General features: G+C 34.4%; 1 protein-coding gene across 1 annotated transcript; it reads left to right on the top strand.

Moving 5' to 3' along the window:
* Window positions 1-662: 662 nt before the first annotated feature.
* Window positions 663-6,888, top strand: LOC132030390 (hyoscyamine 6-dioxygenase-like). Its single transcript, XM_059420013.1, has 4 exons — window positions 663-937; window positions 4,355-4,635; window positions 4,918-5,236; window positions 6,424-6,888. The coding sequence occupies exons 1-4, from the start codon at window positions 752-754 to the stop codon at window positions 6,658-6,660; spliced, it is 1,023 nt and encodes a 340-aa protein (XP_059275996.1). The 5' UTR covers window positions 663-751; the 3' UTR covers window positions 6,661-6,888.
* The last annotated feature ends 6,891 nt before the right edge of the window (window positions 6,889-13,779 follow it).

The raw sequence follows: 13,779 nt of genomic DNA, 5'->3' as shown, positions 1-13,779 counted from the left end.
TATAAATATTGTGTTGTTACTGTTCTGATTTCTTTATTCCCCAAACTACTCATAAGAAAACAAATAAAAGTAACCTGGTCCATCACATAGGCGAAAATATGGAATAACCCAATACCTTCCCCCCTCCCCCCCCCCCCCCCCCACAACCCAAATTGTATTATTAGGTCATGTAAACTATGAACTAAGTACTGCTTAATTGAAATTAAGGAGATACAAAATAAATTGAAATGAAAAATCTCAGGTCCAGTGTTCTTCCTTTGTCTTTCTTCTAAGTTTTGTCTTAAATTAAGATATTACGACGTCAACAAAATCATAAAATTTAATGTGAACAAACAAAGGACCCCAGGTGACTTGGTTAAAACTTCTCAATTTGTACATTTCCTCTTGTAATCAATCAGATAAGCAGAATCTTATTAAAACTTCTCAATTTGTACATTTCCTCTTGTAATCAATCAGATAAGCAGAATCTTACTCATGATAATCTACCTTGGTTAATAAACAATATTTTCACTAGAGGTTGCCCATACCCTTCCCTTGTAGGGACAGGATAAGCAAATTTGATTGATTGAAAGATTGAATTTGTGTATCATGTGTTTGATCTTATTAGAATGGCCTTTTTAAAAACTTGCAAGAAACCTACATTGAATGCTGCTTAAAGGAAATATAAACAAAGACTTAAGCATTATAAATAAGGATGTCTTCATCCACTCAACTCACAAAAAATTGGATAATTACTTTATTGAATTGAAAAATGTCAAGCCCATTAACCTTGTCATCTACAAACCATTTGCCTCAAAGTTTTGTGGTGCCATTGAAGAAAAGGCCAGAAAAAGAAGTTCCTCTTGGAAAGGACATCCCTATCATTGATATCGGACAACCTGAAGATGTCCTTGTCGAACAAATCGGCAAGGCATGTCGAGATTTTGGACTCTTTCAGGTGTAGTACTATAAATTATTAAGTATTATTATGTGACACTCTTTCCTCTTTACTTGACATGTGCACAATTTAAAATTTTACACGTGATATCACTATTCTTTTCTCATCAAAATTGGTACTCATAATATATTGTTTGCAGTTAATTTCAGTAAGTAAAATTTACTATACCTATTAAGAGGTCTACTATTTCTTTTTTGGCCAAACAGAAATTTTTATTCAACCAAGTATATCAATATGTACAACTAGCTCATTTGGACTCTAGAACTAGATCTAACCTAAAACACTCAAAAAACCCAGCTAGGTACTTAGCACAAACAGCTAAAGTCATCAGTAACTCAAGGCAGGGCATCTTCCAGGAAGGGTACCAGACTTCAGCTTCTTCATCTAGCAGTAGAATGTGAAACAATTAACATGGAAAACAATTCAAACTATCTAATGCATTTCTCCATTTGGGCTGGCATTGTCCTACAATATGCAACTATAGGGGTGTCTCTTCCAAAATCTTTTGCTTGGTTTGTTATTTCTGCTGGAATCTTCTTCAATTTCTCTGAACCCATACATGGTATACAGTAGCAGCAAATAAACATTCCAGTATCGAAGTTTTTGGTTCACTAGGTCTAATAGTTGAAACCGGCCATTGAACCTCTTTAGACCATGAGCCAACTTGTCTAGTTATACCTAACCATGTGAGGAGAGAGTACCAGATGTGTCTAGGGGAAACATATTCATATTCAAAGAACAAGTGAGCATGAGTTTCCTCAGTAGTGGTTAAGCATAACAACACAATCAGGATAAGCTTGAATTTCCCATTTCAAAATCCGATCTACTGTAGCATATAATAGAGACAACCATAGAATGAATTGATGCCTAGGCAACATACCTTGAGACAGGATCAATTTCTTCCGGGACACTTTAGGAAATTGAGGCATTAGTGATCTGTATAATATTTGAATTATGAGACGTTTTCCAACTTCTGCAGCATTGTCCAAGCTCCCAGATCAATCCACACCATCAACCCACCACTTTCTTGCATAAAATATTTTCCTAACAACCCAGATAGCTTGCTTAGGAGTAGGGGTCTGGTCAAAATTACCACCCTTCACATAATAAGCATGAATCCATATCACCCATAGCCTCTCCTTTTTCTTTGCAACAACCCATAACAGCTTGCAAATAATTGCTTTTTTCCACAAGAAGAAGTTTAGGATGTTCAATCCACCAGTAGACTTTGGCTGGCACATTGTGTCCCAGGAGACCAAAGCTTTCCTAGTATATTAATTAATACCAGTCCACAAGAAGTTTCTACACGCATTGGTTACCAATGAAAGGATATTCTTAGGCAGTAGAAACACTTGAGCCCAGTATGTTTGCATTTCAAATAAAACACTTTTAATAAGCAGTACTCTACCTCCATAAGAAAGGAACTTTGAAGTCCAGCATTTGACTCTAGAGATAATTTTCCACCAAAGGAAGCACTGACTGATTGGTCAAATTCCTAGAGAACAAGGGGACACCTAAGTATTTAAAGGGAAAACTTCCTAAGAAAAAGTGTGGGTCATGCAGCATCTGGTCTCTAAGCACATCAGAGATCCCAACACTCCTCCACTTCCTACTGATAGTTTTCCTACTCCAATAAGACATTGATGAGTCTATAGGGTTTTTAAATTCTTTGAAAACTAGTGACAGTATTGAGGACAATAGGAGAACGATAAGAGGAGCATCCTGAATTCATGTAGTCTGCCTCAATGCTGCTATAATGCTGGAACCAATCAGAGTTCCTAGAGATCTAATTAATGTGATTATAGATCCTGTCACTCACCTCTGTCTTATTGCACCAAGAGTATTGACAACCTCCTCTAGTGGCTTGTCCCATACCTAAGTCATCAACCCAGCCTTGGAAATCCTCAGTTTAAGAGATATACATAAAATTCCCATGAAGTCTATCATCACAGACAACACAGCATTGAAATCTCTAAATATCAGCCATTGCCCAGACATGAATAAATGTATAGTTCTCAAGTGATCCGTAGGTCCTTCCTCTCCCCTATGGTATTGAACCCATATACAAAAGTAATGTAACTGAAGAAGGAGAAGTCTTTGTCAACTACAGAGCAATGGATCAATTGGCTAGTAGTGTGCAGGATAGTAACATCCACATGTGGTCTTCCATCCAACCCACATTCTACCATTAGGAGCATAGTTATAATTGAACCTAAATGGCCAGTCCACCCCCAAACTCTGAGTAATCTTAGTAACCTTATTTACTTTCACTCTATCTTCTAAAACAGCTAGTAGAGACACTTTATTCTTTAGCATAAAGGCTTTAAGCTCTTTTTGTTTAACGAGTTGATTAAGCCCTCTAATGTTCTAGGAGCTTATGATCATCACCTTTTCTTGGTCCTGGATCATGCTCTCTCCTTCTTGCTACAACAGCTTCCTTGGGTATCTCTCTATTTGCCGTTTGGGCTCTCATCTGGTTGACTATATTTATTGCTAGCTGTCATTATAGTATGAGTTGTCACACCTCCACCCTGAGCTACTTTCTTAGGTAAAGGTTTAGTTACTGGGGTTGGGGGGAAATGCAGTATTATTGTCACTGCCGGCTCCTCCACCTTATCACCGGGTGGAATTAAAATTGCAGCCATTAGAGTACGTAGTAAGCCAGTAATTGTTGTTATACTGGTCTCCTGTACTCCAGGAATAGTGACAAGTGCCTCAATTGCATTGCCATCATCAGGCTTTGCTAGCCATTTAGGTACTGCCTTCTTTCTATTCCTTTTGTTGCCTTTGGGAGGAGCCTTCTCATTCTGATTACTTTCCTTCTTACAATCACCAGTTAAGTGCCCTAGTTGGTGAATAATATAAAAGAATTGAATTGAAAATATCTAAAACCTGAATAAACTTTAAAATATAATAGTCACTATGCTATCAATGGTTAAGATTCATTCGCCAAAAGTGTTATAAAAATGGTACAAATAGATGATAATACTCTAATCGATATACTTAATCAGATAAAAGACTTGATTCTTTTCCAAATGCCTATATTGTTTATAGAATTATGGTACAATTCCCATAAACGGTTGTCTCATCGCCAAATTAAAAATGATACAATCTTACTTATGATCAACAACGGTAACGAGACATTAAATGGATTATTTATATTATCAATTGAAAAAGAATTATTCATTACATCTAAAAAGTCATTAAAAAATAAATATCAAATAAAAAATATGTGAAAAGTTTTTTTTTTTTTTTTTTTTGAAAAAAAAAATTAAGGCATCTCATTGAAGTTTGACTTTAGGCTACTGTTAGTATTGAGCCGTCCCTGGGCGTACTACTTTAATTTCATCCTAAGATTGCGACTCTTTCTACAACTTTTAGACCTTTTTCAAAAAAATATGATCGTGACTTTATCAGGTGGTAAATCACGGAGTTCCAGAGAACCTAATGGCAGAGGCAATGAAAGTGTTGAAAGAATTTTTTGAGCTGGCTGCTGAGGAAAAGGCTATGTTTTATGATGATGATGGCAAGCCATATGACCTTGTACCGAATCTTTCTCAGAAGGCAAAGTTGTATGCTGAAGGCAACAAGAGCTCAGAAGGGGAGTTCAACTTTTGGAAGGACTGTTTAGGACATGGTTGTCATCCACTGGATGAAGAACTTGTCAACAGTTGGCCAGACAAGCCAGCAACATATAAGTAAGGATTCTTTTGTTGGAAATATATTATCCTTTTATCTTGTAGTTATTACTGCTTTTTGTTCACCTTCTCTTGTGCCAAGGGTCTTTGGAAATAGCCTCCCTAACTTCATAAGGTAGGGGTTAGGTCTGTGTAAACTCTACCCTTCTCAGACCCCACTTGTGGGATTATACTGAGTTTGTTGTTGTTGTCTATATGCTTTATTTGTCCTTTTCCTATTTTATTTCTTTCGTTTACCTTAGAAGTTGAATTTAACCGTTTTTCTCATTTTATTTTTGGAAGAGAGGTGATAGGTAAATATGCAGTGGAAGTGAGGAATTTAGCTAAAAGGGTATTGGACATCATCTGTCAAGGCTTAGGACTTCCATTGGATTATTTCGGAAAAGAATTGATCCAAAATCAGATGATGTTCAGTAACTACTACCCTCCATGTCCCGAACCAAGTTCCACGTTGGGAGTCGGGAGTCACTGTGACCCTTTTCTTATCACTTTTCTTCAGCAAGATTTGTATGCGCTCCAATTTCTCAACAAAGATGGGCAGTGGATCGGTGTTGAGCCCATCTCTAACGCTTTTGTCGTAATACTAGGATTGACTTTTAACGTATGGCTCCTCTCTCATTCCCTACCTTTGCTCTTTTTGTTCTTTACGAGTGTGTTTGGTATAGAGAAAACATACATTTTCTGAATAATATTTTTTAATTTTTTCATGTATGGTTGGTTAAAATGTTTTGAAAAATATGTTTGTTTAGAAAAACAAGTTTTAAAAATAAGGGGTGAGCTTCTAATGGAAGTAAGCGAAAATTGTCTCCCTCCCAAAACGCCTCCAACCCCCCCCCCTCTTGACCATCCCACACACCCCTCCCCGCTTTCCCACCCCTGAACCCCCATTCCAGCCTCACAGTGTTTTGCTAGATTACATGTATTCCATTAAAAAACATTTTCCTTCATACCTAACACATCCTATTTTCTTTCATTTTTTTCTCTTTGATCTCTTCTTTGTGGTTTGTTTAAAATTCATTTTCTGTATAACTATTTCACTAACTTTTAAGTTTATAACACTTGATTCAACTAACAAGATAACATTATTAATCGATCTCTCTGTCTCAATTTATGTGACGCTCTTTCTGTTTTGTTCATTCCCAAAAAAAAAAAATGAACATTTCTATGTTTAATACTAACCATTTCACTTTAAACTTCATATTTTTACGCTTACTGACATGATTTATAGTCTTCCTTTCCTTCTTACTCTTTATGCTCACTCAAATACCTTCACATAAATTGGGACCGAGGGAGTACTATATATATTTTCTCAAAATCTTTTCCAGTCACTATCAAATGGAAATTTATTTTTCAAAAATATATTTTTCAGTCAGGCGGGCGTTGGAAGCAGTTTACAGAATGTGATGTTACCATAATCAGACCATTACATGTGACAAACTAAATTATATATAAATTCCAGCCAAAAAATGAAGTGAAAAGAACTATCTTCAATGGTCATAAATCATAATTCTAGGAGAGCAATGCGTATACCTGTGGGCTAAGCTTTTTAATACAGAGTGAAATCTACAAATAGTCATTTTTCAATATTTGCAATTGAAATATAACCACTATTATGAAGTTTAAATTTCACGTGAAATCTCATGGATAATGTAAGAATCTAAAGCTTTAAATGACATTTCTTGTATAAACAAAATGAAAATCTATGAAGTATTTTTTTTTCAAATTATAAATAACTTTATTCCTCTTTTTTTATTTTCTAAGTTTGAATTTGTTTTGGACTATAAACAGGTTATTACCAACAACGTGATGGAAGCAGCAGTCCATAGAGTTGTGACAAATCAAACCCATGATCGGATATCCATTACTACCTTCTTTAATCCTCCCAATTCAACCACTATTGAACCAGAAAAGCAACTTTTAAGTGAAAAGAAACCCCCATTATATAGACCTTTCACATATGTTGATTTTTTTGGCAATTATCTAAGTGACGACTATGATGTAGGTCTGAAACACTATAAAATATGATGTGTCTTTATTAGTCTCGGGGTTCAGGAAGTCGTGTTCTTTCAAATAAATAGAGTAAACCTCTATATGATGGGCATAGGTTGGTATTTATCTCAAATAAATTGAGTGAACCTCTATGTGTTGGGTATTGTTTGGTATATTCAAAGGTCTTGTCTATCATGTGACTGCTTAAACACGTTGTAATCAGTAATTATTTATTAATATACGGATTTCCTTTCTTATTATTAATATTAGTGTAGAACCCGCGCGATGCACGGAAAGTGTAGAAAAAAAATCATTGAAAATTATTATAGTATTTGTTTGAAGCTAATCTTATCATGTTAATCATCTGAATAAATAAAGAACTACTTTGTATAATGTGAGCAGTGATAAGTTTTTACCATTGTTTGTAAATTAAAGTTAAGTTACTCACTTAAAAATGAAAGCCGAAACTTCAAATATGATATCTCCGGCTTCGTATAAATGTGGGTGAATCTTTCATGTTATTATAGTACTATTTAAGAAATGAAAAATAATTTAAATAGAAATTTTAAAATTAAAAACATATGTTCTACTAGACTAATAAAAATGCTTTGAGTATCAGTAGGAAACAATGGTTTGAGAAAATTCGCACAAATTTACAGAGAGTAAGGAAGCATGAAATACCAATTATGAAGAATAATAAATTCAGCTATTCTTTTAACCGTAAAAAAAGAAATAGGAAAAAGAGAAGAAACAGGATTATTAAAAAGGTTTTACATATGGAGAATAGAAATTAAAGTTCCCTAACTAAGCTGATCTATTCTTGTTTACTGTAATATCACGCTTTTGATGCCTTCATTGCTCTATTGGTGGCGCTTCTTCCGTTATGACTAAATATGGCATCACTATTCTCAGTCGATGTCTTAGTTTTTGTATCATTGTATCCAATTAATAATTTAACTGTTGCAAAAATAAGTTTTAGTTAGAGCATTGCATGGTAGCCATAACTGTTATTAAGGTTAAAGATTTTGTCTCTTATCCTTCAAATTAGATTCAGCTGCATTTTATTGAAAAGGGATTATATTAGTAATATGGAATCAGAAATTTCACGCAGAATATAGTATCAATTCTTTCGTTATTATACCATTCATCAAATGCATTTTTGTAACTGTATATGGCTTTAGACAATTCAAAACATCGGGCTGCCAGAACATATTTAGCAAGAAACAAAGACAATGAATGGATATCTATCTCAGAAATTAATTAATAATAAAAGCTATAGTTATAACATTTCTAGCAAAGAAAATCAAGCATGTTGCACCAACAACTTTATCTCAATGCACCTCCTTCTTGTATAGTATTGGAGTGCAATAAATTCATTACAGCTGAGACTCTTTATCAGTCAATCCCTCTGTTCTGGATCATCTCAAAAACCAAATGTGCATTTTACAAATCCTATTCTCTTAAAAATGTTCTTACTTAGAATTCCAATCACTATTTACAGTTTGGATAAATATAATATTAATACCTAACAAACTGAAGTCCGATTTCATTTGTTTGTGTCAATCTTGCATTCACATATGATTGAGACTCTAAATAACAATGAAAAGCTCACAACATAACGCAGTTCCATACTTGGTTTAAAAAAATGACAAACACAGAACCACGTATATTACCTGTCCAGGCTTATCTAGAACTGAAATAGTTCCTTTTCCAGCACTTCCTTTGAAGACAATTGCAACATCAAACCCAAGCACATGCCTTATTTGCTGATTTTCTACCCATCATCCGATGCCACGTGTTCAAGCAAATGTACCACATTGCTACCCGTGTTTGAACTTTGCACCATGAACATAGAAATCATATAGCTTCTTATCCTATCCCATAACAATATTTAAAAGATACCATGACATAAAGATGTGTGGTGCGTGTGTGTGACCAATACACATACCTCAATCATGGAGCTATTTTGAACTTCTCTTTGCTGAATAATCAGTTTCTACCAAAATCAACAAATGAAAACAATTTAGATTTTACACGAAATACTGTTTTTCCACGGCTTGAAGCTGCACCGTCAGACATAACCATATTCTAGTCAGATATCAACTGTGATACAACATCACACGATCCTACTGCATTTTAAGCTGATTCTCTTGAAGAAAGCCAGAACTAAGAGCATAGTTGGCCAAACCATTACATTGGTAAAAGCGATTTCAATTCATTAATGCTTGAGAATAAAATTTTGTGATGAGAACTAAACTAACATATCACAAAACTGCATGAACACGAAAGAAGTATATAAAACCAAAAATTTACTCAACAGTGCAAATAAAGTATGACTTTTCTTGCAAAGACAGTATTCAAACACTCAGTGAACGTCAAATTTCTTTCAACAAAAAAACCACATATGCATACTCCAATAAATCTCACTACAAATCAAATATCAAATATAAAGAAGAGAAGAATGATCAGACCATTTTCTTGAGGAGAGTATTTGGTTTTGCTCAACGACTGTCGCAGAAAGAAGGGGAAAACCAATATAAGGCCTGCATGAAAAATGTTTAAACAAAATTCATACAGAACCGTTGTACCTTCGAATCTCAGTCATAGGCCGTTAAAGTCTTCTTCCAGGCATCACAAAGCTGGCTTCAAGCATATTGAAAATAAAATTACTCAATGTGGTCATCAGGAAAATAATGGAGCCATAAGTAATTTGTGTCCTCCCTGTTATATTTGCAAAGGAAACACCTGCTGACACGTATTCTTTTTCTCTCCCTCCTAAATTCAGCAGTCAAGATAGCACTCCATGCTTGGAGTGCTGCTCTCCACATAAAATTTATTGGTTTTTTTAGTAACTTTGCTAACTGCAATGGCCCTAGAAGGAAACTTCTTTTCTCTCAGGGTCTCTCTGTAAATGACTTGCTCGTAATCACATCACTCAATCTCCTCGAAATTAAATCCTATCCATCTATCATAGACAAATAAATGGGACTTCGCCTTTAAGGCCTTCTAATTGTATCCTTTTAGGCATATAGAAATTTAATACTATATGCCTATATCCCTATTCTAGTATGAACCTTCATATTTCCTTCGCAAAACCTCCATATCCTAATTTTACTCCATAAGGAATGTCCACCGGTTTGGTGCACCAATCCCCCCCCCCCCCCCCAAACACACACACACACACATGCTTGTAGTACATCTACTTCTTTTAAGTTATCAATTTCAATTTTCCATCATTATCCATAAACCCCAAATACACAATAACAAAATTAAGAAGTAGAAGAATATACTACCTCAAGTGTAAATAAACCACTGGAAGTGTCAGGGTGACCTTTGTATGTCCTCGTTCTGCACCCGTACACATCTATGCTACAAAACTATAAATAATCACAATACTACAATGAGTGCGAATTATTCAACACAATAATAACAATTAAATGAAGTGTTTCACTGACATAATTAAACAAATTTAAAAGAGTAGTTGAAATTAGAAAGCGCAAATGGGTGGAGATTAGCTTTTACTTACAATTGTTGAAAGGGAGAACCAATTTTTGATCGTAGATAGCGATTGTTAAAACCTGTATAAAGTAAATTAACATATCATACCAAATCGCTAAATACTGCTAAAAGCAAGGAAGTACAAAAATCTTACTTCAAAATAAAATAATAAACCAAATTCAAAGAATTGAAATAAAAAATGAAAAGTTGAAGAGAAGAGAAGTTGTTGATAGTTCCTGCGGTTGAAACCTGTAAGCGTCGGGACTGAACTCCGATTTCGATTAAGAAGACAACCATCCATCAGGATCAGACGGCGGAGATTTTTCCTTCTTTGTGGCCATTACAGTGTTCTTCTTTAAATAAAGATTTCAGTTTTGATGTCTTCTGATAGTGCACCCGAAAAACAGAAACTTTATTTGAAGAGATCTACTTTTATCTCCATTCTGCAGTCAATTTTTTGCTTTTTCCGATCCATGCCAACACGCACTTATATGTGGTCACTTTAGTCTCTAAAATTACAAACAACAGAAAGTCCATCAACACAAGTTGAACAAACATATCAGCAAGCTAAAATGTAAGATAACAATAGCGTAATCCAAGACTTTAAAGAGAATTAAGAAAAAAAATCAAACCTGTTGTAGAAAAAGTTAAAGGTTTGACCCATTACATAGAAAGATTCAAGAATTGTAATAGTGGATTGTGATACACCAGGTCACCCAAGAACTTCATCTGTCCTACTAAAAGAATACGTAACCAAAAAAATTGAAGAAAATCAAAGCAACTCACCGAATTGGAAATTACTTTAAGGAACTCTTTGAATCTTTCAATGCAAGATTTCCTTTCCGCTGCCTCTTCTGTTTTGTCGAAACAGCCGAAAAGAAGCAAATATTTTGCAGAGAATTTGAGATCAAGAAAACATTGTTTCAGGCGATAGGCCAAAAGACTTAACCGATGTTGCAGTTGTGCGTCTTATGATGCACGGTAACGGTTTTGAAATCCTCGGATAAACTGTTCACAGAAACCCTTTTGGTCACAATTAAAACTGAATTCTGATGTGGCATATTTTTAATTTTTTTAAGTTTTTAATTTTTATTTCTATTTTTAAAACAGAAATTTTTTGGTAATGACACTTGTCATCACATCATGCTTTTACTTCTCCTATTATATATACATAGATATTCCCTCCGCTCAATTTATGTAATGCACTTTGATTAAACACGAAATTTATGAAATATGAAAAAGTTTTAGAAATTTATGGTCTAAACTAAATCAAAGATATTTTGTGCTCATTAAAAATAACATAGAAAGTTTAAATTTAAATTATTTCTATATAATATAGAAAGGTATCTTTTTTTTCTTTCTTGGACACACCTAAAAAGAAAAGTGCATGAGCTAGTGGGAATACATATTATGTGAGTGTTTGATAAATATATAAGATTCTTTATTAGAAATTTAGAATGTGAACTTGACATCATGATTTAGATTTTAGCACGCCCAATATTCATCCTAAAAAGGATAAGTGATCGTCGCAAATATAATTCTATTTTTAAGTTTGGAGTCGAACACACGAAAAATTATTCTTTTATCACACTTTTTACTGTCACCAAGAAAACTAATTTAATCAACTTTGCAGGTTATATTATTTTTTATTGTAACGTAACCTAACAAATAAGAAATAATGTTAGTAATAAATTTATCAAATAAGGAATTCAAAGTACTTTCGAGGATAAAAGCCTAGGATATCTATAATCTCATCAAACTATTCTCTATCAATTGTGAATCCTCTTTTACCACAATTACCTTTTGATCAAGTGTAGTAATTTTTTAGAGTTATTCTCTCGAACATTGAAAAGAATTTGGCTTCCTAAAATTCAATGTAAACATATGTTGGTTAGCGTAAATAATTATAGGACTATGTAAGCTGTAAAATATACTAAAGATACGTAAGAACCCCAAATTTTGGACGAAGTGCACGAATACCCGTTTTGGAGCCACCATTTAATTTTTACTTGAAGATAAAAATTACAAGTTTACCCACTTTGGGAACCACTTCAGACTAATGCCAAACTAAATTGCAAAAATTCGCTTCTGCAGTTTGCCAAACTTCGGATAATTTTGTCTGGAGTGTGACCTTGTGAAAGCTAAACATCTAACGTTTTTATCTGAAGTTTGGTATTGCTGCAAGACCAACTTCGGACCATTTTTACTGAAGTTATGACCTTGGCTAGACTTCAAATGTATAATAACTTGCCAAGGCCAACTTCAAACCTTTTTGACAAAAGTTATGACCTTAGCAACTCCTAACTTCAAACATTTTTTCACTAAAACTATATACAAATTGAAAAATCAGTGGGTAGAGATTTTCCCTTCAAGTAGTCACTAAAATAAAATCTCGAATTCATTCATATCTGATCCAGCTGAGAGCATTTTCAATCTACGAGCTTCATTCATATCTGATCTAGCCATTTCCAATCTATAGGCTAGCGCGACGCAGGCGATTCAGAACGGTGAATTCCAAAAGCATTTTGCAATGATCTCTCAGGTAAGAGGTCAAACTTCACACATTTTGGCATGAGGTTGGGTATGTATATGGCTGAACTTCAGATATTTTGACATAAAATTCGAGTGACTAAATTCTTACACCAATCAGCAACTTGTTTGTCGAATTTTAAGAATGAAACACACAATTCAACTCTCAAATCTACCTCAAATAAGATCAAATGTAATATATTGCCTTACTTGTTACATTGATCCTATAGATGAATTCAATATCTTTTGAACTCGTGTATAGATGACATATTGCCTTATTTATAGAAATTTAATTTAATGAAATACAAATAAGTAGTTAAATTAATTATATATAGAAATTTAATTTTATGAAACAAGAATAAGTATTAAATAATAATGTTGGTGTATCTCACCTTGATAGACACTAAGTGTCCCCCAGCAAACAGATAAGGGACCAGGTTCCTTATCTGTTCCCTCAAGCAAAAGCAAAAAGTAAATAAGACGCGATATTTACGTGGAAAACTCCTTGCTCAAGGGATTAAAAATCACGACCTACACCAATAGGATTTCCAACTTCACGAACTGAGAAACGTTTTCAGATTACAAGCCTTTTGCAACCTAGGAATTAGCCCACTAATCCCTTCCCTTACAATAACTCTATTGCAAGTAAAAGCCCTTAACTAACTCTAGTTGCACCTTAACTCACCATAACTAGCTATAGTCAGGCATCTACACAAAAAGCTTGAAAAACCAAATACCTACAGAACCCTTCTTAAAAGAAGTGTAGGTTTACAATAGCAAGACCAAGAAGACAAAGACTAAACAACCTAGGACTTAAGACATCTTCAGTCTTGGGATCTGGCCCTTAGAATTATTTAATCTTGATCTTTTAAGCTCCGAGAAAACAAAGGGCGACTACTCTTTTCAACAATGAGAATAATATGATTTGAAGTGCTAGGTTAAACAAATGCCAACATGTTGTTTATATAAGGAACCAATGAGAGAATGTGAGGATCATATGAGTGGCCTGTGATATAGATAGGGACGTTACAATGATCGTTGTCTTTTAGCCGACATGCAGCTACTGTTCCGTTGTGGCTCTGCCTGTCGGAACAGTTCCACAGCTTTACATATGTCACGTTCGTACAG

Source organism: Lycium ferocissimum, chromosome 1 (genome assembly GCF_029784015.1).
Source record: "Lycium ferocissimum isolate CSIRO_LF1 chromosome 1, AGI_CSIRO_Lferr_CH_V1, whole genome shotgun sequence".
In the NCBI taxonomy this organism is placed as follows: domain Eukaryota; kingdom Viridiplantae; phylum Streptophyta; class Magnoliopsida; order Solanales; family Solanaceae; genus Lycium; species Lycium ferocissimum.
This window is presented reverse-complemented; position numbering and strand designations above follow the sequence as displayed.

Coding starts and splice junctions, on each gene's coding strand:
- LOC132030390 (XM_059420013.1), top strand. CDS start 752: ATGTCAAGCCCATTAACCTTGTCATCTACAAACCATTTGCCTCAAAGT. Junction 938..4,354: donor GAGATTTTGGACTCTTTCAG/GTGTAGTACTAT, acceptor TGACTTTATCAG/GTGGTAAATCACGGAGTTCC. Junction 5,237..6,423: donor TACTAGGATTGACTTTTAAC/GTATGGCTCCTC, acceptor GACTATAAACAG/GTTATTACCAACAACGTGAT.